At 40.2% G+C, this 27,081-nt stretch overlaps 3 protein-coding genes and 1 non-coding gene across 5 annotated transcripts; 2 read left to right on the plus strand and 2 right to left on the minus strand.

Moving 5' to 3' along the window:
* Positions 1 to 381: 381 nt before the first annotated feature.
* Positions 382 to 13,995, minus strand: LOC127765155 (probable DNA gyrase subunit A, chloroplastic/mitochondrial). Of its 2 annotated transcripts, none has more exons than XM_052289994.1 (27): positions 13,465 to 13,995; positions 12,298 to 12,367; positions 12,055 to 12,120; positions 11,478 to 11,579; positions 10,214 to 10,258; positions 10,015 to 10,113; positions 9,837 to 9,923; positions 9,001 to 9,071; positions 8,799 to 8,907; positions 8,634 to 8,696; positions 8,315 to 8,380; positions 8,074 to 8,162; positions 6,882 to 6,930; positions 6,209 to 6,295; positions 6,044 to 6,137; positions 4,814 to 4,884; positions 4,637 to 4,726; positions 3,877 to 4,011; positions 3,631 to 3,788; positions 3,112 to 3,193; positions 2,867 to 3,031; positions 2,677 to 2,778; positions 2,365 to 2,486; positions 1,874 to 1,994; positions 1,555 to 1,609; positions 1,359 to 1,458; positions 382 to 925 (listed from the first exon to the last, which is right to left on the minus strand). In XM_052289994.1, exons 1-27 carry the CDS (start codon positions 13,821 to 13,823, stop codon positions 769 to 771), a joined length of 2,814 nt encoding a protein of 937 aa, XP_052145954.1. In that variant the 5' UTR covers positions 13,824 to 13,995; the 3' UTR covers positions 382 to 768. The 2 variants fall into 2 exon arrangements, with proteins under 2 accessions (XP_052145954.1, XP_052145955.1); XM_052289995.1 differs by having other exon boundaries at positions 3,886 to 4,011; positions 13,465 to 13,994.
* A 4,018-nt stretch (positions 13,996 to 18,013) lies between these two features.
* On the minus strand, positions 18,014 to 18,116 carry LOC127769141 (U6 spliceosomal RNA). The gene has a single exon (XR_008016708.1). It is a non-coding gene; the product is annotated as a U6 spliceosomal RNA (small nuclear RNA).
* Positions 18,117 to 20,914: 2,798 nt separating this feature from the next.
* Positions 20,915 to 23,199, plus strand: LOC127767414 (E3 ubiquitin-protein ligase SIRP1-like). The gene is made up of 3 exons (XM_052292748.1): positions 20,915 to 21,058; positions 21,610 to 22,866; positions 22,976 to 23,199. Exon 2 carries the CDS (start codon positions 21,770 to 21,772, stop codon positions 22,862 to 22,864), a length of 1,095 nt encoding a protein of 364 aa, XP_052148708.1. The 5' UTR covers positions 20,915 to 21,058; positions 21,610 to 21,769; the 3' UTR covers positions 22,865 to 22,866; positions 22,976 to 23,199.
* A 2,455-nt stretch (positions 23,200 to 25,654) lies between these two features.
* Positions 25,655 to 26,587, plus strand: LOC127768086 (calmodulin-like protein 2). The gene has a single exon (XM_052293609.1). It carries the CDS (start codon positions 25,772 to 25,774, stop codon positions 26,414 to 26,416), a length of 645 nt encoding a protein of 214 aa, XP_052149569.1. The 5' UTR covers positions 25,655 to 25,771; the 3' UTR covers positions 26,417 to 26,587.
* The last annotated feature ends 494 nt before the right edge of the window (positions 26,588 to 27,081 follow it).

The raw sequence follows: 27,081 nt of genomic DNA on the forward strand, positions 1-27,081 counted from the left end.
AGCAAAAAGATAAGACCCATTGGTTCTCATGTAAGAGCTCTCTTACAGCTTTAAAAACAAAGCTAATCTTATAGTCTTAACATATTGTTCATGCTAATTCTAATATAAGCAGCTATGCTATTAAACTTGCTCTAATGCTGTCAAGGCTCACAAATCACGATACTTCGAACGGTTCGTACGTTGACAACAGAACGTTCTCACAAATCATCTCGCCCCGATCGTTGCCATCTACTAGTACAAAATCCGTACCTGCTTTTTTTTCTTAGCGTTTTAGCGGTACACTGTTTGTCGTGAACTTTTTTATTCCTAGTATTTAAGTAAACTGTTTGTCGTGAGCGCAAGAAGCGGGGGGAAAATATGAAAAATCCGTTGGTACGAAAATAAGGCGAATTAGAAAGATCGATCACAGCAAAATGGGTATACACAGAAGGCCATCATAAACTGTTGCTAACGCAACGGGGGATGCGCAAGAATCAGTAGTTCTCAACACAGAAGAAGCACACCAGTCCAGCAGCAGCCCATGAGGTGCTGGATGCATCAACTGCTCATGGCAGATGTAGCCTTGCGAGCACGTTCGGGTTCCTGCCAAGGAAATCCTACATATCTAGCTAGACACAGGTAGTTACTGGCAACTAGAGTTCTGTCCGAATCAGCCGTGTGCTTCGGCGTGGAATGAATCTTGCATGATCGCTGAGCCGCCCAAAAATTGCATCCCCGAACTGCAATCACATCAGCGAGGCCTTCAATAGATGAGTGCACTCGCCACTCCTAAGCTGAGACCTCCGGGTCTTGTTTTTCCGGCTCTTCTGCTTCTGATATTAGTGAGGCTGACTCCGGGTCCTGTTCTTCCTCCTCTTCTGCTGCTGATATTAGTGAGGCTGACTGGATCTTCCCAGCATGTTCCAGCCTCATCAGAATGACTCCCCTGGCACGGAGCAAAATTCAGTCGCAGTCAGAAATAGGAAAAACAAATATAGCTGGTTTGCATGAGAAAATAATTGATGAAACTGAACATACAACTTCTTTAGAGCAATTATTCATACGATGATCCACTTTAAATAATCTATGTGGTTTAACACTAGTCTTATTAAAGGGGAGTTAGGATTTGTCCCATCACCTCATGTCTTATTTTCATTCATTTTTTTATCTTTACCTTTTTTTAATAAACTTATGGTTGTATGTCTTGTGACAAAAGACAGATATAATCCATTTCCATTATCTTAAAAAAATGATGATCTACTTTGGTTTTGAAACACCAAGAAGATAAAGGAAAAATGATGATGATGCTTGACTGTGGAGGCAGAGGCGGTCATTATAGTTCTGCAGAAAACAGTACCGTAAAACATAGAGTAGTTTACCTTGCGGAACGAGACCGGATGGATATATCTTTGACTTTGATTCTGTTTACAGTACCACTCTGGCTAACTAAAACCACCTGTTCGTCACTTTCACCGTCATCTATTATTAAATTCATTAACAAGCAAACATGTTAACATACAGCTTGTATATTGTTGGAGCGACAAATAAAAGCAGCAAGATGTATAAGAAGGCTACCAGTAAGTGAAAATCCAACAACAAATACAGCAGCTAAGCTACAGTCTGGTGGAAGCTGCAAATGAAACAGCACACTGTCAAGTACTCCATCAAAGTCAAAATCATGATTTAACATGTGTCTGAAGTACTTTGCAGACAGACGTACATGCTAACATGCATATGCTTTTAGTATGATATAAGAAACTATAAGTTGCACCGTGTAGATCAACATTTCAATAAGAGCTCACAAAGTATTCTGTATCAATAGTACTGATGGATAGTTTGAACGCGTAATATATGAAGATTGGATCAACGTGGTAGAGAAGAAAATCTATTGTACCTTGTAGCCTTGCAAGCCTACTCTGTTGAAATTTCCTTGCCGGAATGCATTTAGGGGCACACGCTTCCCAATACCATTATCAGCTATGAAAAGCAGCCATGGCGGACTCAAATCTCTGACTCTAAAGAAGCATTAGTAATTGGAAGATAATTTGGTCAGTACTTTAGTGCAGGAACTACCCAAACTATGCAGACAAACCACACTGGACTTATTAATTGTTGCGAAGCAAGACAATTTCCCAAATATTGGTCTACGTTAACCAGTATATTTTTGGCAGTAAACAGTTGCTTCATCAATTAAATTTTCAGCAGACATGAAATGAATGATGGCCATTTTTCAAGAATGCTAAATTCCTTTAGTCCAGGCATATATAATAACTGCACATAATTTCTCATATTAAATGTCTTTTAAAAAAATCTGTCACTTTTATCAATTCCATCTGTCTGATGTGCTAAGTCCTAATCACCACTCCAATGTCTGGATGATACAACCTGCTGTAAGTTTCAGGCATGTTATGCGACGTTGCTGGAATTATATCCATGGATGCCATCTTGTCGCCTTCCTTTAGCTTCATTGCCAGGACGCCCCTTGTTTTCCTTCCAAGGGCGCGAAGCTGGGACATTGAATAAAGATAAATATACCAAATGAACTATCGCCTATAAGGATAAATACAAAAGGCAAGCAGATAGATTCCCCACTTTCAGTAGATTTGGATATTGCATAGTTAATGAGAAAAGAAGGGGAACAGGAGAGCTCACAATTCATGAACCCACAGAATAAGGATGCATATAATTGTAGCCTACCTTGTTGCATGTATTAACTATAACCATCCCATTTTGTGAAGCCAAAGCAACAAGGTCATCATCCCCACAACGACGAACCCACTTCAGCTCATCACCAGGAGCCTAAAGATTTAATACATTAAACTGTTTATCAAAATTCAAAACACCAATATAAATGTGATAAGGAAAATGCGCAAACAAATGAGAGTACCAGTTGAATTGAAATGATCCCAGAAGTCCTGATTGCTGAGAAAGCATTAAGAGGAACTTTCTTGATATAACCGTTAACGGTCAGCATCACAAGATACTGATCTTCACCAAATTCATTTACAGGAACGATGGAGGTTATTCTCTCCCCATCGGACAAAGAAAGCAGCTGAACAATGATAAAATCAGAATAATGATCAATATCATCTGGTAAGATACTGTAAAGCAAACTAACATCCATCACTATACCTGTACCAGTGGAGTTCCAGTCGCAGCTCTTGTGCATTCAGGTATCTTATAAGCACGTGCTGAGTATACTATTCCCTTGTCACTGAAGCAAACGACAGCCAACACCATTCAGTTACATGATATCATAAAACAACAAAATGTAACATTAGAATAAGCACATGCAAATGGCATACAATTCTCAACATGCAAAGTATTTGGAGTTTCAACATGCTCTTGGTTGATAGATTGAAATTTATGTACAGTTAATTAGCTGTCACATTTTCAGCTGAGCAGTAAGAAACTTATTAGGATGAACTTTCAGGGGTGTTCATCCCAACATGAATACAGTAACATAATTCACTAGAAACTATATTGTAGCAACTACGGATTTATCTAGTGAGAACTAATTTATAATCTTTACTTAAATCACTTACATTCACCCTCCAGGTTTTGGGAAACAAGAAATATTTTGGCATAGAATCACCTCCATTCTAATATGCTGGAAGATTTAATGATCAGAATGCCTTTCAGACTGCATACCTGAAGTAAAGGACATGATCATGTGTTTGGCAGACAATGAAATCGGATGTATTGTCGTTCATTCGCATCTTTCCAACAGATTTTCCGATCGTTCCCCGGTTTTGTAGATTGAAGGTATTAGGCTTCATACGCTTAACGTAGCCCTTCTCACTAAGAATCTTCAGGTGCCATACATTCCGTCAGGTGAATAGTAGTGATGCAAAAAAAAAAAAAAAAGAAGTACCAGAAGCACACATGAATACAGACGTTTCTCACCAAAAGCATTTCCTCATTAGGAATAATATCAAGATCATCAACTTCAGTGCTTGCTGAATCTTCTATGAAAGAACGTCGTGGGGTAGCAAATTTGTTCTTTAAGTCAGTTGCCTCTTGTAAAATAAGCTGAAACACCAGAAGGAAGATTCAGTGTGTCATTAACGGCATTCTTTTTACAAAGCCTATATAGCATTCTTTTTACCCCTTTGGAGAAAAGGTTAAAGATCATCCCTACTATCATAAAGTTTCTATTTAGTTGTCCATTCATCACACCTTAAATAAAGACCACATTAACTTCAGCTCTCGAATAACCACATTAATTTCAGCTCTCAAATAATCTAAACCATCAACCAACCCCTGACCGGCATCATGCATACTTGATTGTTAGCAACTGAACAGGATAACCCCTTCACTATACCCTCTCAATAAGTGCAGTGTTTTTTCTCTAAAAATTACACAAGTAATGTATTAATGTCCCCATTCCATATGCATATGGGTGGATTGCCTGGCTAAGAGAAACCATAGATCTTTTTACGAGAAAAGCAAATATCACTGAGTTAAAAGGGGATGACAGCAAAACAATGTAATCTGTATGCAATATACTGTATAACTGTAGTTCACAAAACACAATGAACCAATGAAGACACATGCACGTCATGCATAAGAGAGAGTAGGTGCCACATGAATAGAGCACAAACAAAAGAAAAACATGAAAAAATAAGTTGAAATCATAGAGCTTAAAATGTCTGACCTGAAAAATAAGCTTCTTGTTAGACAGGAGCTCATTTAACTTGGAGATCTCCTCTGACAAAGATTTAGCTTCGTCAACAAATTTTTTCCGCTGCGATAAATAGAGGCCCGTTCAGCGATTCTAAGTAGGGAAATGGATTTGGCTAACTGTTGCAATAATGAAATACAAAACAGAAACCTCAAGGGAAGTAAGTTTCCTTAGTGTGATATCCAATAGGGCTTCTGCTTGCTTGTCAGACAGACCAAATTCTGCACAATTTAGTTCAGTATAAGATGTACGGACTAGATCTGTCTCAATATCCTAAATGATCAATGAGAATATCTATGTTGTTCATTGTCCCCTCACTTTTAAATAAAATCGCAGGTGATTTAATAATTGCTACCGGGCAAGAACAAACATTCATTTCAGTTAATGAAGAACTGTCCCACATGCGATTGCTCCGTTTCATCATGAAAAAGATAAAACATCAATGGGACTCTTCCAATGAGCCATGAAAGCTTTAGATAAAAAAAAAATCCTTTAAGCAACCATGTTCTTTAAATCCCCCAAATAACAAATGGCGAAGGAGTTTTAACCGATAAATATATGTTGGAAACCATCAAAACCACATTTAGAAGGTTATATAAAAAATCTCACAAACAACTAAGATGATATTTTTCAGATATGAAATTGACCAATGGCAAAAAAAAAAAAAAAAAAGAACAGTGTATTCCCTTCACCATTTGTTAAGTTCATACCTCACAAATGAGGTTGAGTTTGCTCTTGAAATTTCATAGGAATCTTCCCTATATATGAGAGCTTTTTTAGTCTTCTATGCAAAAGTTTTCAAGTTTCCACCACATATTTTCCCATGTTGAACATCATTAAAAGTTGAAAGGAAATAAACACAAATGCTAAAAATCAATCAATAAAATATAGAAACAATACATGGAGGAGCAGTGGCCTTTCTAGTTGTCAGACTTATCCAGAGATCAAATTTACATTTTCTTATATTCTCAATTTTTCATATATTTCTTAAGCTACTACAAAATTAACCCAGTCCAAATGCTAATTAGTGTTCTTCAAAGGAAAAAAGGCATATACTGAAGGCATAACCATGCAGCTTTTGACTGTGCAATTTAATGTAAAATTATAGTATCTTGAACCCCAGTTCTAGAAATCTAATGAAAAAAAAGAGATGCGCTTCTTTTAAGCTATCTCACTGTACAGCTGCAAGCTAAAGCTAACCTAAGTGAAATTTTAGGTGCCAATTTAGTAGAAATATATAGCTGAGGTCTTCAAGAGAACTAAAGAGGGCACAACTACAACGTTGAGCAATTTATATAGATTGAGACATTCACTTCACCAAAACATCTTAATCTGGCTAAAATTACATAAACCTTCAGAAATAGAGCTGGAAGACATTACCCTTGATTAAAGATTCTCTTGCCATTGCATGATTGGATGTTCCTCTTATTATTTGGATAACAGAATCCAAATTGTCAAGACCAATAACAATGCCCTGCAGGAAGAAGAAAATTAGTCATCAACCTTTCAATGGACAAACAAGTTAACAGATCTAAACCTATTTACCTCAACGATATGTTTCCTTTCCAGAGCTTGTGAAAGCTTAAATCTTGCACGCCTTTCAATAACAGAACATCTGAAGTCAATGAATGCCTAAAGCAGAAGTTTAAAAGGGGAATTAGATCCAAAGCTCATGAGCAATTGAGCAGACAAATATTTTATGGTAATAATTAGTGAAAGTTGTATAAAGAAACAAGTACAGCAGGGCACAAAAAAAACACATAAGAAAGGCAAGGGCTAGATGTTATTGTGTGTGAAGAGGATAATCTCAGTACAATACCAAAGGTTTTTGTTTGAATTATGAAACCATTTATCAATATATGTGCATCCACAATGACAAGCTTGCTTCAATGAGTATGAAGGACCTTTTTTACTATTTCATACAATTAATAAGGGCCATTGGTGTTCATAAAAAAAACGGCACAAAAGCAATCTTAAGAGTTCAGACCTCCAGGAGTACAGCCAAACCAAGTGAGATTAAATATTGTGCCCTTCCATTTAGCCAAAAACATTGCAGTAGTCTGTAGGGTGTGAGTGTGAAGTGGGATAGGATGATCAATTGCAATTTGAGGGGAAAACAACATATACACTCTGATGCAATAGACAAAGAAACAAATGGAGACACTGAATGGTGTGGGCGAGGATAGATCCATATCAGAGTAGATGAATATAACAGCACCTGAAGAATTTCCTTCAGTCCCATCAATTTTGGCTGCCCATCAAGGATACTGAAAATTCAAGAAAAAGATATGCATAATTTGGAAACAGGTAAACTAAACAGCAGTCTGGAAATGGCAGCAAAAAAGAAAGTATATGTATAATCACAAGTTTATAATGGCCTCAACCAAGTATAGCAAGGTCAAACATGCAAACAAATAGACCAAGATCTCCACAGGGATGAAATAAATGCTTGAATTGACGATGGTTCCTCTAAAATTGGTTCATCTGCTCAATATACAATAGCTTGGCATATTTCAGTCCAAATCTTTAGAATGGTTGCAACTCTTGGTTCAATGGCAAAAGAGATCACCAGAAGTTAAGACATTCAAATCATGCATTGACTATAGGTTTAAGTGGCAAATATTATGGTATTTGTACTTCCATTTGAAAAGAGGTGTTTGCATCAAACAAAATCTCTGTACCCATTAGCTGTTTTAATTTTCTTCCAAAGTGCACGGAAATGATGTTTTCCGTAGCTAAAAGATTAAAATGGTCATACAGCTCCTTAGTTTCAGTGTTTCAGCAGTTTTATCTTCATAACGTTAGTCTAAAGATTCAAATTGATACAACTTAGTTCATAATGGTAGTTCTGTAAAAACTGCTAGGCATGCCAAATCAAAGCAAACAAATATTTTCAAGCTTCCCACGTGTTTATCCTAAAAATCGTATTTGTCACCAAAAATATTCTGAAATGGAACTTTAGAAGTTGCAGCTGCCCTTTTCTTTTACCAAATAACTCAAGCAACATACTCCATTAGGATGAGGGCTCTGTTTCAAAGCCAAAGTCCAAAGAAAGGAAATTATAGAAAATGAACTTATGCCTTATTTCAAGGAGAACAGTCACATCTAACAAGCATGAGATGTATTGAGCGAGTACTTGTGGGATACATTAAAACAGTTTCATGAGAAAGATTTAAATTAATATCCTAAATCCTGAATATTTACATTGGCTGAAATTAACAACATTAAAGAAATCAAGCAGAGAAACGGGGCTTATAGTTTTATTGATCAAAGCAGACCAGTCCTACAGTAAACACCATAATTTCAGAAAGGGGCAACATGAACAACGACCCCCCTCCTTTTTTGCCACAGAACACACAACAAACTGTCCTAAAATCATTGGTTGTACAAGTGATTAGGAGCATACTTACGCTACCATGTTGCAGCTAAAACTAGATTGCAGAGCTGTATGACGGTACAAGTTGTTCAGAACTATGGCAGGATCTGCACCTCTTTTCAGCTACAATAGCATGCAAGAGAAAATTGTGGATTCCAGTATTCCACATAAACAAGAAGATAATTAGTATCACTGGAGCTTGGTATGTTCAGTCTAAATCCTGGCAAAGATAAGCTCAACATAAACAATACAGATTAAAACATAACAGTACAAACCTCTATTACTACACGCATTCCAGAGCGATCACTTTCGTCCCGAATATCACTGATGCCTTCTAATACCTGGACTTGAGAATATTAACAAAATAATAATTGCTGGTGTTTTGGTTGCAACAGTACAAATAACCTGATAACAGGATCACATTAAGTGCATGCGAGAAAAAAATATCTAGCTTAAATATAAAAATATTGTTAGAATAATCTAAGTTAGGTCTAAAGCACCCACAGAAAGAATATAATCTACATTGTTTTCATCTTTTGCAACTACCAGCTATCAAATGAGAGATTCCACTAATGATGCCCCAAATGAAATTACCTTTTCTTCAACAAGCTCAGCTATCCTTTCAACAAGAGTGGATTTATTCGTTTGGTATGGAACCTGCATTTAAGCTTACAAAATTACAACCAACAACATGGTCCCTTATAACCAAATATCAAAATGAACATAAAAATGTAGCTCAGAATTCCAGCATAATAGAACCTCTTTAATTATAATGGCAGAGCGTTTGCTTTTCACATCAATTGTTTCGATGTCAGTTTTGCCTCTCATAACGACTCGACCACGCCCAGTCTTATAGGCCTCCAAAATACTATTTGAGCAGAAAATATTGACAAACATGGAGTTAGTGGCTTGATGCTGAGATAATAAAGCCTAAATAAATCCAAGGAAAATAATTACATACCCTTGATTTCCCACGATTGTCCCTCCTGTAGGAAAGTCAGGTCCAGGCATGCATTCTAGTAGTTCTTGGAGCTGGAGACAAGAGATTGAAAAAAAAGTTGCAAATAAGACAATGATTCTACAAGCTTAGAAACCAAAGAAATAATAGAATTTCAATGAATTAAAAATGTATGAACAGTCCACTCCAGTGGATCTAATAATTCATATCATCACAGCATAAATGAGAATAATTTTTGTCGATTCAAAATATCAAAGCATCAAACACTGGATTGAATGACTAATCGAATGTATCTTAAGTGATGTACCAAAGTTGGAAAATTATTTAGCACAACATAATTTGAAAAATCCTTTAACATTAGAAATGTTCTAGAGACTTTGTTAACCAATGTGTAAACGCTATGCATTTTAGTTTCACCAAAGAAGATTTTCTAGCTACTAGGGTCAATTATGAAGAGGGTTTCCAGAAAAATCCAAATACAGCAAGTAAGCACCACAGGTTGGTCGATATACACACAGTAACTAGCTGCAACAGCAAGCATACAGAGGAGGAGCAACATATTGTCAATATCTTCTCCAGTTGTTACAAAGAGTCATTTGATGCAATGAGCTACAAATGAGTGATAGTCAACACATTAATCATTGCATGTATACTTCCAAGCCTTTGGCCATGAGCAGAAGCAAGCAATATGACCACATCTTTGCCATGTTCTTTTTTTATTTAAATGAGGACAATTTTGTTGCCATCAACCAATGATGAGAGCTTATTGCAGGATCATTTATCCTATACGATCCTACTAAAAGATAAACAACAAATGAAACCAATGATAAAATACTCACAGTAGCTTCAGGGTTTTCAATCATAACAGAGAGCACATCAACAAGCTCACCCAGATTATGAGGAGGAATATTTGTTGCCATTCCAACCTAAGACAATAACATATAAGAAACAATCATATCCAGGGCAACACTTTTAGCATAAATAGATTCCTAACGAGAAGTATAGAAGGACGCATACTGCAATTCCAGAAGAACCATTCAACAATAGAGATGGAACACGAGCTGGCAACAGAGAAGGCTCTTTCTGTGAATTATCAAAGTTTGGGACGAAGTCAACCTGTCCAATGATAAAAATGGCATCAATGTCCAAGAAAAAGAAGCAACCTGAACAATAACAATGCGAAGAACAAAAAATAAAGTGAAAGACAAATATATACTGTATTCAACTCCAGATCAGTCAGGAACATGGCTTCTGTTAGTGACTGCAAAAGAATTAGATGATCCATCAGATTTTTGGTGAAAAAAGAGGAACTAATATAAAATAAATTACAACTATGAGAAATAGTTAATGTGCATCCTTGGACATATAAACACAAAAATCATTTGAATAAAATTCCCCAAAATATTTTTTTTCTGCATATGTCATTATCCTCCCTTCTTTCAGATATGTTGTGACATTCTACATCACAGAACAGTGAACAGTAAAGGCATACTAGCAAGCATGATAAAAAAAACACATCTGGCCAATCAAGAATGAAGAGCATATCTTTAGGTGCACAGTGCCTACAAAGAAGAACTTTATGGTACTAAGGGTGTGCATTAGTACAATAAATTTTAATTTATATTTTCAACCAGATAATATTAAAAAATGGCTGTAAATTGTGGGAGAGCAAGGAAATATAATTCATATCATTCAACCTCTTGAATTTTTACATATAAAAATATATATAATTGCATGGTGAAGGGTTAATTGCTACATAAAAATTATGAAGATTAAATGCTTTTTCTTTAAGAAAATCTCTACATAGATAATATAGAGGATTGGAAGAAAAACTAAAACCAAACATATAAAACATAAAACTTTTTTTAGCAACTGCACCTATGTTTTACAATGTTTATGTTAGTCCAATCACACCATGTGCTCTCACTAAGAAGACACCAAAGTGTTAATGGCATTGAAGCATACATACCCCTGTCAAATGGCATACCCAAACTCTTTTGCGGCATTAAGGTAGGGGTAGAGAGTGGAAATATTGTCGTAACTACATGATCTGTTCCTCAATAGAGTTAAAAGTTTTAACGATGCTTTCCTCAATAGAGTTAAAAGTTTTAACGATGCTTCCTAAGAAATGGTTTATGTTACGAAACAGAGGTCAATATTTTTAAAGAAAAGAACACAAGGTAAAACTGGTAATGAAGGACTAGGTTTGGTTTCATATCACAAAGGAAAAGAAACAGATTAAGAAATTTTCTTAATGAACATTTAGATCAGTGAATTACAGACTATCATCTTGTAATATCTAAAGCTAGAGCTGCTATCTGAACATACAGGCTATGTTCAATCATAAATGCTTATGGCCTATGAAGAATGTGAGGAACTGAATACAAAGGGCAAGCCATTCATGAAACCTTAGGCAAGACAAATAATTCAAGATTCAAGGTGCTTGCTCAATAACAACATATAGATGAAATAGAACCTACATCCAAGCGGCACTCTGTATATCGCATTGCGGCAGGAGGATCAGCATCTATGGAACCAAAATTTCCATGACCTTGAACAAGTGGATACCTCATTGAGAAGTCCTGCAAGATTATGTGAAATAAAAGCTCTGTAGCTTAGCAAATATCATATAAAGCTGCCACATGACATGGTAAATTTAATGCATGTAATGATGAACAAGAAAAATAAAAGGTCCTTTTTTTATGTGTATTTGAATGGTATAATGTACTTTAGAATGCTGTCCAAAAAACTATCGGCTCCAAGTCATGAATGTTTAAGTTGCGACATACAGCAAATTTGCAGTTTAAAGCGAATATGCCAGCATTTGTGTATTGGGCAGATCACAGACCTAAACAAAAAGTGGCACATACAGAGTATGGCATTCTTGTAAAATAAGAAACTGGACAAGATGACCCATGATATAACTATAACTATCTATGCCACCATGCTTTGATGGGAGGAACTGATACAGTTTTTCATATCTAGTTCAGAAATGGAAAATGAAGAATATATAACCACAGAAGGATATATTAACATAATGCATCCAGGGCATGTTACCTGAGCCATCCGTACTAAGGTTTCATATACGGCCGAATCTCCATGTGGATGGAACTTACCTAGTACCTGCAAGAGTTAGGAATAGTTCATACTCCTAAAAGACTCACACACAAGCTACAATATTATTCAAGAATGTACACAGGATCCTCCCTTCCCCAACACCGTGGCACCGCCACAAAACACGAAAAATATATGTTCAAACGTCCCACAAGGAGCAACAGATACAAGTTCCTTATTGCATACCTCACCGACAACCCTTGCACATTTTCTGAATGGTCTACGGGATGCAAGACCCATCTCATGCATAGCATAACTACAGAAGAATCAAAGAAGTTCACCCAGTCATACAAATAATTCGGAGTTTGAATAATTAGTCATGTGTCCAGAAAATAAGTTCAGAATGAGATCTCAAGACAATAAGCATCTTACAACGCGTCACATAAAGGAGATACAGATGTTGCATAAACCAGAAATAGTTTGAGATGGGGATTAATTCAACTAACAAATCCAGGGCACAACAGCGCCTATTTATTTTGTTGGAAAGGGACAGATTAATTTTAAAAACTTTTGTGGACAGCTATGTTGTACAGAGTTATTTGACAAACTGATAGTAAACCATTCAATTACTTAGCTTAACTACCAAGAGTGATCAGGAAAGCACTAGTTCACTTCTAAAATGGAAGTATGCTGTGGAACAATGACTTACTAGGCACGCTAATATTCCCACCGTGGTCAGCGACCATCACAACTTCATAAGGCATCTACCACAAAGAGGCAAATGCAAGATCCGTGTCTAACTAGATTCAACAATGACCACATCAATCCAGCATATGATAGTGAGAATAGCCACCAAAATCATGTCGAACCATTTGACATCTATATAGCATTTGTTTGTGCATGTAACCAAAAAACATTTGCTGCACAGCTTATCCTTGTTTTCCAACCTAAATCACTACTTCCTCCGTTTTATATTATAAGACTTTCTAGCATTGCCCACATTCATATATATGTTAATGAATCTATACATATATGTGTGCCTAGATTCATTAACATCTATATGAATGTGGGCAATGCTAGAAAGTCTTATAACCTGAAACGGAGGTAGTATATGAATTGGAGCATGTCCTCCTTACAGCAAAAATATGCTGTTTGGGCCACAACTCTAAACATTTCTCTCACTATATATATAGCCTACTTACTTCCTAGTTCCTACCCAACCCTGCGGTGTACTGTGTACAACATGTGGCCAAGACCAAACTGCCCAGGGAATTGCAAAAACTGCTCAAATGTATCTTATAATTTTTAAACGAGCTTAATAGAAGGCACATCCCTAAACCAAACAGATTCGACCAACTTCGGTGTATAGATGCAAAGCGAACAATCCAGGAAAAATAAAGGGAGAGAGCTCACAGTATCCTGCGGTGCACTGGCTTGAGCCCATCTCGGACGTCGGGGAGCGCGCGGCCGAGCAGCACCGACATGGCGTACGCCATGTACGCCTCGGTGGCCTCCTTGTGGAGCTCCACGGGCACCACCCGCTCCTTCACCGCCGCCCCGCCCTCACCCGCCGCCGCCCGCTCATCGCGGCCCGCGCGGAGGGGCTGCACGTGGCGCGAGCCATCCGAGGAGGAGGAGAGGAAGCGGGCGGCGGGTACGGCCACGACCGCGGCGCGGCGGCGGGAGGCCGCAGCGGCCGCCGCGAGGAGCGATCCCGTGGGGCCCCACAGGAGGCGCGGGAGCGGCAGCCGGAGCGCTGCCGAGAGAGCCATCGGGGGGGCGGGGGATGGACGCGGCGGCGGCGGCGGCGGCGGCGGCGAAGGGAAGCTAGTGCGACATTGGGAGGCAGGGAGAGAAGGGGTTGGGGTTTTGCGAGGGTTTTGGTTTTGGATTGGGGAGAGAGAGAGAGACACGGAGGCGGAGAGCGCGTGGGGGTGAGACTTGAGAGAGGAGAGGGGGATGAAGCGGATGGAAGCCAAGGTGGAGGTGGATAGATGGGATGGCCCGATGGGTTGGGACGCGGCTGTCGTTCGACGCTTCGCTGTCACGCACGAACTGCTCGATGGATGTGCTGGGCTGGGCTGTTACCCGCCTCTCGGGCTGGAATTCACGGCCTGTATGGCCTGCGAAACAGGAGAATTCGTAGCTCCAAGGGTTAATCAGTTAAGGTTGTGTTTAGTTCTTTGGGTGTAAAGTTTTTTTTAAGTATATGAACGTATATTTGAAGTATTAAATACAGACTAATAATAAAATAAATTACAGATTTCGCATGTAAACTGTGAGACGAATTTATTAAGCCTAATTAATCCATCATTAGCAAATGTTTACTGTAACATCACATTGTCAAATAATGACGTAATTAGGCATAAAAGATTCATCTTGCAATTTACATGTAAACTGTGCAATTGGTTTTTTTTCTATATTTAATGCTTCATGTATGTGTCGAAACATTTGATGTGACGTTTTTTTTGGCTAAAATTTTATGGATCTAAACAAGGGCTAATCCTGTTTTCCCTGTGGGACCTGCTAAACGGGAGAATTTTTTTGGAAAATTCTAGACTATGCAATGGGATAGGCTAGATGATGGAAAATTGGTTAATCCTGTAGCTCAAGGGTCCGTTTGGATGATCCCTGACTTTGTGACATTTTTATAATAAAGTTCAGCATGCTACTACTGCTGTAGTTTTTCAGCGCCAATGAAACTTGAACAAACTTACTACTCCGTATAACAAAATAACCCTATACAAATTGGCTAAAAATGTGTTTACATGGCATGTGGGCCCAAACAAATACGATAGTTTAGAGCCGCAATTGGATGGCATAGATGTGGCTTCTGTTGCAACTGCTCCATGCAAAACACAACACTGTGGGTAGACTGAATATCTACAGTTAAAAGAGTGCAACCGAGCAGGTACTACCAACTGCTTGCTAAAAAAATATTACTCCCTCCGTTCCAAAATATAAGCATTTTTTTTACCCTGATACGGTTTTTGAGATGATATTTTGACCAATAATATCTATAAAAGTAATATGTTTTAAATAAAAAGAGTTATATATTATGATAGTTTGTTTAATGATAAATCTAATAACATCACATTTACATGATTGATCTTTTTTATTTTGTTGCTATTAATGGTCAAAGTTAAAAATGCTTAACTTGTCACTATGCTAAAAATACTTATATTTTTTTACGGATGGAGTAAATTTTGTCTAGCGCTTAAGCTGTCAGAATGGCTTATCATACTCAGTTTTTTTTTTTTGAAACTCACACTAGTAGAGAAACCATCTTTGGTCGGTCGACCCAAATCCACAATAGTCCCGGTTCCATTAAAAACCAGGACTAAAAATAATTTTTAGTCCCGGTTTATAAGAGAAAGATCTTTAGTACCGGTAGTTGTTACCAACCGGGACTAAAAATCATCTTTAGTCTCGCTTGGTAACTCTAACCAGGACTAAAGTTTATCTTTAGTCCCGGTTGATTCTATGTCAGACCGTATCAGGGTACTAAGGATCTTTAGTCCCGGTTAGTAACACTGACCGGGACTAAAAACATATTTTTAGTTCCGGTTGATGTTACTAACCGGGAATAAAAATAAAAAACACACTGTATAATCCCTATTACCGATCCTCTTTTCCCATCCACACAACAAACTCTTCCCTCTATCTCTTTCTCCCTCTCCAACTTCTTTATCTCTTCCTTATCTCTAACTCCTACCTTCTCTTTCTTTTTTTCCTTCCATTCGTCACAGCGAAGCAGACAGCGGCCGGCGAGGGGGCGCAGGGGGCCGGTGCGGTGGCGGCCGGCACGGAGGCGCGGGGAGCCTCGCGGCGGCGGCGGCGGCGCGGGGCCGCGCGGAGGCGGCCTGCGCGGCGGTGCGGGGGGCCGCGCGGCGGCGGGCGAGGGGCCGCTCGGCGGCGGCGGCGGCCGGCCGTCGCGGAGGGGAGGAGGGGAGGCGGCAGCGCCGGCCGTCGCGGAGGGGAGGAGGAGAGGCGGCAGTGGCCGGCCGACCGGCTTTTCTTTGTTTTCTTTTTTTTCTTTTTTACGATTTATCCTGTGATGTATTTGATTTGTGTGTGATAGGGATCTGTGATGTATTTTTTAGAACTTGTGATGTAATTTTTTAAAAGTTTGTGATGTATTTGGAGATGATCTATTTGAGGATTTGGAGATGTTCTGTGATATGTGAGAATTTGGATTTGCGATTTCTTGGCATGATTAGGGAATGGTGTGAAATCAATATTCAATACTAAAACAATGAAAAAGAGAAAAAAAGAAAAAATATCTTTAGTCCCGGTTGTTGTTACTAACCGGGACTAAAGATCGATTTTTAGTCCCGGTTATTTGAATCAGGACTAAAGATAGCGATCTTTAGTCCCGGATTCCTAGTCCCGGTTGAAAAACCGGGACTACAGGGGGGTTACGAACCGGGACTAAAAAACATTTCTCCACCGATGTCAAGACTTTATTCAACTTTTTAAAGCAAAGGACATGGTTTATCGTACAGTTCACCGGACTGAAATGAGCTTGCAAACTGGAAGCATAATAAAGCCTTGAAGGGTAAGCTAGATGAGCTATATTCTGACAATTATAAATTGGATTAACCATATTATGAGATTTGGCTTCTTTAGCTAGCTTATCAGCTATTCTATTTATCTCTCTAGGCACCCAGATCACTTGCATGAGATGATTAGGAATTCTTGACTGTAGTTGACTCCATAACGGTCTAAGGCTCCAGTGACCAGCTGGTTCTGCCTCAAAGTTTCATTTCTTCACCGTATCTGCAATTGTCACATTATCCGTGAGGAAGGTAGTACCTGCAAAATTCAAAAGGAGAGCAATTTCCATAGCCAACTGAAGACCCAGCAGCTCTGCCTGCAAAGGAGATTGAGCCAAATTGCTTGTAGCCTTAATAAAAAGAGCATTGTGGTGCTCAAGAGGAAGCCATAGAACATATTACCCAGTGCCTAACATGTAATATTCATAATATGTTGATTATATATTTGCATAGCCGTCGCATAACCATTAATAGATACAAGTGTACCATACTTGACTTTTTTAGCCGTGCTCAAGAGGGAGCCAGGGAACATGTTGCCTAGAGCCTAACATGTAATATTAATTATTTGTTGATTATAAATTTACATAGTCGCATGAGCATTAGTGGATACAAGTGTGCTTGAGGTTAGTTTTATCAAACCATCCCTAAAAACATTCATGTATGCTTGGGCATAATTAAAAGTGGCTTTTGCGTCCAAATAAGGGCATATGATCTAAGCTCCACTGATCTTTGTTGCACAAAAATTTATTACACACGTTAAAGTCTTTAAGATGTGGCATTGCATGGACGAAAACCATGCGACATCCAAATTTATAAGCTAGTTAGTAGGAAAACAAAAGTATGGGACCTTTATATGGAGGTTTAAAGATCAAAATAATTTCCCATACATTATACTTTTATAATAGCTACTTCTCGTTTCATATTATAAGACTTTCACAACATATGGGACCTATATGAATATATTGTTGGAACTAGATTTGTATACAAAAAGACTGGCTTATAAAAAAACAGATGAGTTTTTTTTTCCCACGCTGGCCTTGAATAAAAACGACAAGGTCCGAAATGGTACATGGAGTGAAACTGCATGAATCCAGATAAGTTATGGTAGCGTCAAACTGCTAAAACGGGAGAGATTGAAAAAAAAAGAGGATCATATTGTGATGAAGTATAAGCCGTGAGGTCTGAGAAGTAAGAGAAGAGGGTCATACTTGCAAAAGAAAAAGATCAGATGGACGTAATTGAGAGGTATGAACGCTTGCAGACTTGCAGGATTGCGGAAGGACCTGAGTGTATGAAAGAAAAATATACGAGAGGGCAGAAAAGAACGTTAAGGGGCCGAAATGAAAGAACCGAGGGCATAAATGTGATGAAAACTATAGGCTCCAAGGACCTGGGCAGAAATCGCAAAAAAATTGGACCATTTCTCGATTTGTACGTGTCATCCTTGCGCAGGGACCATGCTAATCTTCTCTGTATTGTTCCAATTTTATCGGATGTCTCTGAAGAGACGGCAGCCAAGCCAGCACCCGTGCATATAAGGCAGTCCAGTTTGCTCTAGCTAAGCGAGGTGGTACTAAACGTTGCTCTCTATTGCATCCTACCCCGGTGCCAACGAATCGAAGCGCTGAGAGCCTAGGCCTACCTCGCACGTAAGCACCTGGGCCTTTCCCTCCTATCCGGCCCAACTTTTTCCCCCATTCCGTCCAGGCCCATAGATGCGACTGCAGGACGACGATTTCGCCTGACGAATCAACCATCGTCTTCCTAGTTCCTACTACCGTCTCGTGTATGGCATCTCGATAGCCTGTACAGCTGACCGGCTAGTTCAGACTTCAGGACTCATTCGGATTGCAGGCTTTTTACGGGAATTTTATAGGAATACTGTTCACTTGGATATTTTTCCTATCCTATCATTCGGATGGTAAAAAGTGGTTGTGGGAAAATTACAGGAAAAAATCCTTTGCTGCCGATTTCAAAGGAAAAACGGAGGAAAATTCCATCCACTCCAAGTTCTTGTTCTCTCCCTTTCTTGTAATCCGAATGCTCTTAGTTGGATGTATTGGATGCGAGCAACCAGTAGGTATTGCTTGGTAGTTGTGGCCTTGTGCCACTGCCTCCCTAGTCCCTATGATACCTTGCTGCCTTTGAAGAGTTGGTGCGTGCGTGGTGGTTCTTCATGGCTCGTTAATTGGTTTCAGACTTTCAGTTTTAGTTAGTAAGAGATTAGTCACCATTAATTAGGGGCAAATTCCTTCATGTGTAGGTCACCATTTATTGATGGCAGAGAGTTGACTACTCCCTTCGTCCTAAAATAAGCGCAGTCATAAATTTCTAAAATAAACGCAGTTATAAATTTTCGTGTCTAATTTGATCGTTCGTCTTATTTGAAATTTGTTTATGATTAACATTTTTATTATTATTAGATTGTACTAAAACATAAATAATACTCCATGTGTGACTTATATTTTTCAGTTTTTTCAAAAAAATATCAAATAAGACGTACGATTAAAGTTAGGCACGAAAACTTAGGGTTATGCTTATTTTGATGGTTGTGCGTATTTTGGGACGGGGGAGTAATTAACTCCTATTACTTCCTCCGGTTTCATTTTAATTGACGTTTTGAACAATGACACGCTCTACAAGATATACCTTTGACCTTATTTTTCTATTATAATATATACAATAAATAAATGCATGTTTACTTTTTATTATAGTGTTTTAAAAGACAAATCTATATATATTTTTCTAGTTTCTTTAAACTAAATATTTTTAAAGTTATTGATGGTCAAAGTTATAAAAGTTTAATCTCAATCTTGTCCAAAACGTCAATTAATATAGAACCAGAGGGGTACTCCCAGGTAAACGCAAGTAGTAGATGGAATAGTTGGGAGGCTAAAATTAGACAAGTGTGTGATGAAAAGTCAAGGCTTCCACCAATCTAAACTTCAGGGTTAATAGCTGAAAAGAGTTGTTGGTACGTGGTAGATAGCAGCTGTCTACAACTAATCTCAACCCGGCTTATACTGTAGGTGTTCTTAAGAAAATAACTTATACTGTAGGGTCTCAAAGAGTTAATTAATTATATGCAAGAACAAATTATTAGCGAGTAAAAAATAATTTATATGTATCAGGTAAACCAATATAAAAATATATTACGTTAAAAACATCCTTAAATTACTCTTGTTAATTTTTAAATTTTAATAGCGGCTGATTTTCTTGGGACAAAATACAAGGCCGCCGGAGTACTATGAAACTGTCAAAGTACTAGGTGGAGTGTTGGATCTTTGGCACTTCGAAACTTTTTCTTTTCTTTTTTCCTCTTTAGCAATTGGCATTTGACAGTTGGTAGGGCGTCTCACCCTGCAGCTACTACTCGAGTTCGCATCCTTATATCTTTTCCTTTCTCTCCTAGTCTCCTTTCCTCTCTCCTTTTGTTTTTAATCCCTTTCTTTAAATCCTTTTTTTGCAAACGAGTTATGGTTGATTAAAATAGACGAAATGACCCACATCTTTAGGAGATGGAGTGATGTAGTACTGGAGCATGTGCCACTTATCTGACTATCACATGGCCCTGAAAACTGCTTTGCTTCTCTTACACTGAACACACTAATACTTGCATATGTACGCTAAATATCACTGAGATTTGTTATGCTAATCGATGTGTTTTTTTATAATTTGTCGGTTGTTGCTTAATCTCAGGTCAGTTGGGCCAAGCACACGAGACAGCATCTGATCTCGTTGATTTCTCTTGCGCCAGATTAAGCGAACAATGCCACGTGGGTCAGCACACAAGCTGTGAGGCTGACACGTCGTTTTGGCAGAGACTGCAGATTTTCTGAAGAAAGATAGACGAAATCTTAATTACGTATACGGTCCTGTAAAAATACTACTCCATCCACGTGTCATGATCAGCAACAGTAAAATCGCATTGTGTGCTGTAATTCTACTGCACTAACCATCTTCGCTTTTAAATAAAATTAATTCGTGTCTACGTACAAATTCGTACATAGAAATTAATTTATTTTGGATGGAGGGGAGTAGTAATTTGTTTTGACACAAGCATCGAGCTTTACACGCAAAACTAATTTAACAGCAAGCACTTTGAATAAAAATGTACCACATGTATATTTTTATATTACAAAAATTGGCAAGACGTCACCAGGTTTGGAAATTGGATGAATTTAATTTAATTTATTAGTTAGTGAGTCCCGAGGTCACCACTTCTGTAAAAATAATTTGTCACCTAGGGTCAAATGTGTGAAAAGATGAAGCAGTAGTAGGTCTATTTACTAAACTAACCCTCAGCGGGATGACTTTCCGCGTAGTTTCTCTTCTTGCAGAGAGAGATTATCCTCTTTCCCCTTCCACCGCCACTGCGCCGCAATTCGCCTTCGCTGCGGGCATCTGCAGCAGCAGAATCATGGGCTGAAATCGAACCACTGCGCGACAAGGTTCCGAAGAATCTCTTCACCTCTTCTCATCTCTCCATGAATCGTCGTCGGCTCTTTGCGTGAGTGGCAGTAGGTGTGTATGCGTGAAGGAGTAGATCTTGGGTTCTTGCGTGCTCGGTTTCTTCGTGGTGATACGGTGCTGCTAGTGTTCAGAGTAGGTAGTCTTGATGCGATAGGCTTGGGGGTTTCTGTGCTGGATCGAGCGGTAGAGCCGCCCGTTTCGGTGAAACCTGGTCTCACGCGGTTTGCTTTGATTGGGTTGTGTGATTCTTGGTCTAGGTTTCAGGTTTCTTGCTCATGAATGGAGGCATATCTGCTTTACTTGCAGTTGCAGATGCTCCTGTAGAAAGTCCCCAAGAAATATCCTGCCTTTCTTGCAGGTTCAGTACTGGTTCGATCACTATGAAAAAAAAAATCCTGCCTTTCTTGCTTGGACAGTATTGGTTGCACTAGGATCTGGCTTAACTTTCGTTGTTAGATCTTGTTCGGTTTGTGTGTTGTCGGTGGATATATTAAGTGGAGATATATGCTAATGGGTAGAGTTGTTTCAGGGTGCCAAGGATAACTTTATTGTGCTGCTGAAGGAAGACATCTTATTGACCTGCTAGTTCTGTAGATGATTTTTGGAGTGCTATAAATATCGAGGCGCGAGTTCGGACTGCAAGATACAACACAAGAGTGAGAAGAGAAAGGCTTTAGCTGAGTTACAGGATGGAACAAGGTCAGGGAGATAGATACTGGTGCCACCACTGCGAGGAAGTGATCGAACCTGTGGAGCCTGATATGAAGTGTCCTAGCTGTGACAGCGGGTTCGTGGAAGAGATGGGGTCTGCAGGCTTTGAGCCGTCGACCAACTTGAGGTCTGATCGTATCTCCCTCTGGGCACCACTGCTGCTCGGGATGATGGGAGGCTCATCGCGGCGAGCAAGGCTCCGAAGGCAGATCATGGAGGATGATGACGACGACGATGAGGATGAGGATGATGAAGATGATTCAGACCATGAGCTTGAAGACTTGTTTAGGAGGCAGAGGAGGGGCTCATCTCTTGTAAGGCTGCTCCAGACCCTCCGGGATGACTTGAGGGGCTTGGATGACATTGGCAGGGATAGTGACAGAGACAGGGAAAGGGAGAGAAGGGAGAGGGAGAGGCTGAGGGAGCGGGAGAGGGAGAGGGAGAGGATGAGAGAGAGGGAGAGAGAACGGAGGAGAGAAAGGACAGAAAGCTTGATACTGATCAACTCCAACAATGAGGCCATTATTCTCCAAGGAACATTTGGACCTGATGACAACCAGGATGACTCGAGCAATACAAGTTCTGGTGTTTCACTTGGTGACTACTTTCTTGGTCCTGGATTAGATATCCTCTTGCAGCGTTTGGCGGAAAGTGATCTTAATCGTTCTGGTACACCACCTGCCAAGAAGGAAGCTGTAGAAGCATTGCCAACTGTGAACATCCAGGAAGTGTTAGGCTGTTCTGTCTGTCTTGAGGATTTCGAAATGGGGACAGAAGCGAAGGAGATGCCTTGTCAACATAAGTTCCACTCCCAGTGCATACTTCCATGGCTGGAGCTACACAGTTCTTGCCCAATCTGTAGGTTTCAGTTGCCTACCGAGGAGTCGAAAAACCCATGTGAATCAGCCGGTGGAATTGTGTCAGTGAACGATGATGGAGATGATGCTGGTACAAGTAGTGACGTAGATAGTGCTAACCAACCTGGTAGTCCTATATTCTCTGCTTTGAGTGCACTTTTCTCAAATCCATCATCCTCATCTGATGATAATGCACCACACTCTTCTGAGAGCTGAAGGTAATTATATTACTTTGACCGTATTGATTGGAGCAATGGTGAGAACAGTATTTTTCTTTTTGGTTAATGCTTGATTTCACCCTCAGAGATTGCATTATCTGTATTGCAGCCAGCGCTGGGCCTGGGCTTGCAATATGTCAATGGAGTTCTGAAATGGGACTCCTGAGAGGCCGGCATCTTTATATCTCGTGGTTTCTGTACATATTTTAAAGTTTAATCCGCTAGACAAGCTATTCGCGTTTCCTTTATGAAACCTGTGTGGTTTGTAATCAGTTTGGTGCCTGTTATGTCTAATTATGTAAAATAAAATTTAGCCTCAAGCATGTTTACCTACTCTCAAAAACTTGATCGGGGCCAGAGAACTGCTGATCTGGTTAGCAGCTTGACCAATGCAAGGCTACTTCAGTACTATATATGGGGATGTCCAACATTGGCATTTCGCACTGCTTTGTCAATTAAAGAACCCTGTTAGAACAAAGCTGCAGAACAGTTACAGTGCGAAGCAACTTTGTCATCTGCATACTTGTGGAATTTAGGAGTTGCTGATCTAAACTATGATTAGGGTGATCACATCTGCATTTATCCACATATCTGGCATTGTGTACTTCAGTTTCCATCCCTCCCTCTCCCTCCCTTCTTTGTTTTGTTTTGCTTTTTTTCCAGGGATTTCTTGAACAGTAGCTTATTTATGTTTTTCGATTGAGATTGGCAGGGAAGGACCTCGCTTATTCACTATGCTGGGTGATTCTGCATCAGCTTGAGGCCTGATGTCATATCTTTGATGCTTCGATTTTGTATGTGCGTCTAAATATTGGGACTTGGGAGTATTTGATTTGCAAGCTGCAACTGTGAGTTACAGGTTCAGGTAGGTTTTGCTGAAATATTTGGCTTGGCTAAGATTTGTCAGGCATGTGTGGTGGAATGGTCGGGCAAATGGTTGCTTGCACATAGTGGCAACTGATTGCCCCCTCTTAAGTGTTTTGAGCTGAAATGTAATAGTACTACGCTGATCTTCGTTCAGAGCATACACATTTCTTCATGTCCTTCATGAGATAGTTTTTGGTTTCAGATTTCCGAACTCTTTGCGAAACTGATCCCAACCATAGATTTTAAATTTACAGGGCCAGCCAGGATTTCCTTTTTTATTAAAAGGTGGTAATTCGGCTGTGATCAGCTAGTTTTCATCTTTGCGTTATTTCCAAGCATTCCCCTATTGTTCTGAGTTCTGCATATGCTGGTTAGTCTTATTTTTGTGCTTGGTGGTAATGAGTAGCAGATTTCACCCAAATTACCTGAGATGCAATTCCCAAATCATCTCATTATCCACGCTCAGTTTCCTGAAGGTTTCAGTGAAAACATAGCTAAATCTGTTGTGTGGTCTCAAGCCTGAAGTCTGAACCAACCTAAAGAGTTAGTGCAAGATGCTCCTCAGACTGCAATTCTGCGTCCAAGTTAGGTCGTTTTCTAATGGAACGAGTCGTTCTATCATCCCCGGTTCTTGGGAAGACCTCAACGGTCAAGCAGGACCACGGATTGAGCCGTTGATCCGTCTTGACTTGTGGCATAATTTTTCTCTGTATGCCAAGTTAGCAGCTTTGCTCAGGAAACTTCGGAACCATTTCCACGTGAGGACTCTTGTCTGTACCAATCTTGTATTACATGAAGAAAAAATTATGTAGTAGTACTCCACTACATGAATGAAGATGAAAAGTGAGGCGAGACGGGATTGCCTATCTCGGTTATACTCGTTCTGAATGAGCTGCTATCTTCAAATTCAGAACAGCTGCAATGTTTGACGTCCAAGGGTCAGTAAATTGCCTGCAACTCCCTACAGGTTGAGAGCATATATACTAGCTTGACACGGACAACTACAGCTAACAACTCCCTTAGCAAATAATCTGACTGCGTCATTACATGATCGGTTACAGAACAAGTATTACCCATATGCAGATCAGGGCTCGTTGTTTACTGTACGGATGGTGACTCATCAAAGGCAATAATGTCCTTGATTATGTAACACAGTTAACTTCAGAAATTTCCGGGGAGTTTCCTGCTAGTGGATAACGATAAGGACCCGCATACTTGCAAAGAGTACTATGGATTCGAAGCTGCAAAGGTTAATATGCACTTAGTGAGCCAATAATTAGGGGGGAACAAAATTAAAAAAGCGCCCCGCTTTGGGTGACAAACTGGCTAGTGTAGAGTATGCCAAGTATGTGTAATAATTTACGCATGGTGACTTCACTCTGTAGAACTTGACGCTGCTGCGTCAACATTATTTAGGTCAAGTTAAGCACTGACAGTTTCGGACACATTATGGACAGCTGAACACCGTTTCCTTTGTTTGTTCTTGAGATGCATAACATACAAATTGGTCTTTTAACCACAGAGAAATTTCTTTTTTCCTGTAATTAAACGACACGGCAATCCGTTATATGGGCAAATTTGATCACTTGTATTTCGAGCGAATCTTCGTCTTTTGTTAGTAAATCTTAAAATCTGTGCGTATACGCGTATGATTTTCAAACAGCTTATCTGAAGTTCTGAACATCCCGGTCACTTGAAATCACCAAGAAACTTCTGCCAAAGCTGTAAACCTCTACAGGAAGCCATCTACAGTAGCTGCTAGCGGTCGGTTGACAGCATCACGAAGTCACACCCCACAAAACCCAAATTAAGCAAAGAATCTGCAAGAAACACACGGCGAAACTTTCTGAACCGCTTGTATGCTATTGTTTCCCGTGGATTGCCACGAACTTCCATAGCTCTTGCTGTCCATCACGGATAGCTTAGCTCATGCCTATATATGACGGACAAACTGAACAGGATGAATTAACTTCAATTCAAAGCTAGAACACAACACAAACACATCGCAAAAGTAAACAAAAAAAATTACTACTCAAACATGTCGCAGTTTGTGGCGACGTTCGAGTACTGCAGCCTGGCCGTGTCGGTGTCGTCTCTCCTGATCAGGTTCGTCCTCCACCCGCTCGTCAGGGACGCCATCATCCTCGTCATGTCCAGAGCTGGCGCGAGCTCCCTCTCCTGCGCCCTCCTCGGCCTCCTCGCGCACGACGACAGCGCCCTCTTCGCCGCCGACGATCGCTGCGCCGGCGCCGTAGCCGTCGTCGAGCCACCGCCTCCGCTGAGGCGGGAATGCGAGCTGTGCGCTCGTAGGGGCGGCGCCGGGCTGTCGCGCCACGACGTCGCGGCGGTCGTGGCGAGCCTCGGCATGGTCGCCGCCGGCGAAGATGACGACGACGACGACGACGAGGCGTGCGGCGTGTGCGAGGCGGTGGCGGCGGTGGAGGAGATGGCGGAGGGGAAGGTGGCCGGGGAGGGCGAGCTGCGGGAGGCGTTCTACGTGTTCGACCGCGACGAGGACGGGTACGTGAGCGCGGCGGAGCTGTGGAACGTGATGCGGAGGCTGGGCATTGAGGAGGGCGCGCGGTACGGCGACTGCGTCAGGATGATCGCGGCGTACGACGGCGACGGCGATGGCCGGATCAGCTTCCAGGAGTTCAGAGCCATGATGGAGAACGCGGTTTAGACGTACTTGACGGTCCAGAGTTCATACCTCCTACTACTACATTGTATTTAGAGATTTAACGGATACTATTTCAGCGTTCCAGATGGTAAAATATTTAATTACGACAAGTTTTGTTGAATTAAGCTCGGATATGAAAAAGAAAAAAAAATCAAACGTGGTTTAATTACAGTATGTCCTGTTGTTTTGCTTTTGTTAGTTCTTTTTCTTCAGCACCAGGCTTCGTCAGTAATTTCCGTCGAGGCCAAAATCGTCTTCAGCAGCCTGTTTTGTTAGCTTTGCCTTTTCTTCTTTCTTCTTTCTCTTTTTTTTTGGGCCATGTTTCTTCCTTCTCTTGCTTTGCTCCCTATCGCGTTCCTTTTTTCTTCTTTCCATTCTCGTGACTATTTTCATATCAGATGAATTAATAGCAGTTCAATGTTTGACGACAGAGATACCCGTAGACCGGATATATAGGGTATTGGGGTACGCTGGTACGAGGATCTACGTAGTACGACATCAAGCAAACAAAGGACAAGGATTATACTGGTTCAGGCCCCTTAGTAGGTAATAGCCCTAATCCAGTTGGTATGTGATTATATGATGGAAATCACAGATTCTAAAGAGAATAACAGAACTCGATGATACCGGCGAGACCGTAGTCGAGTTGGTCCGACTAGATCTCCCGA

This window comes from Oryza glaberrima, chromosome 3, assembly GCF_000147395.1.
Source record: "Oryza glaberrima chromosome 3, OglaRS2, whole genome shotgun sequence".
Lineage (NCBI taxonomy): Eukaryota > Viridiplantae > Streptophyta > Magnoliopsida > Poales > Poaceae > Oryza > Oryza glaberrima.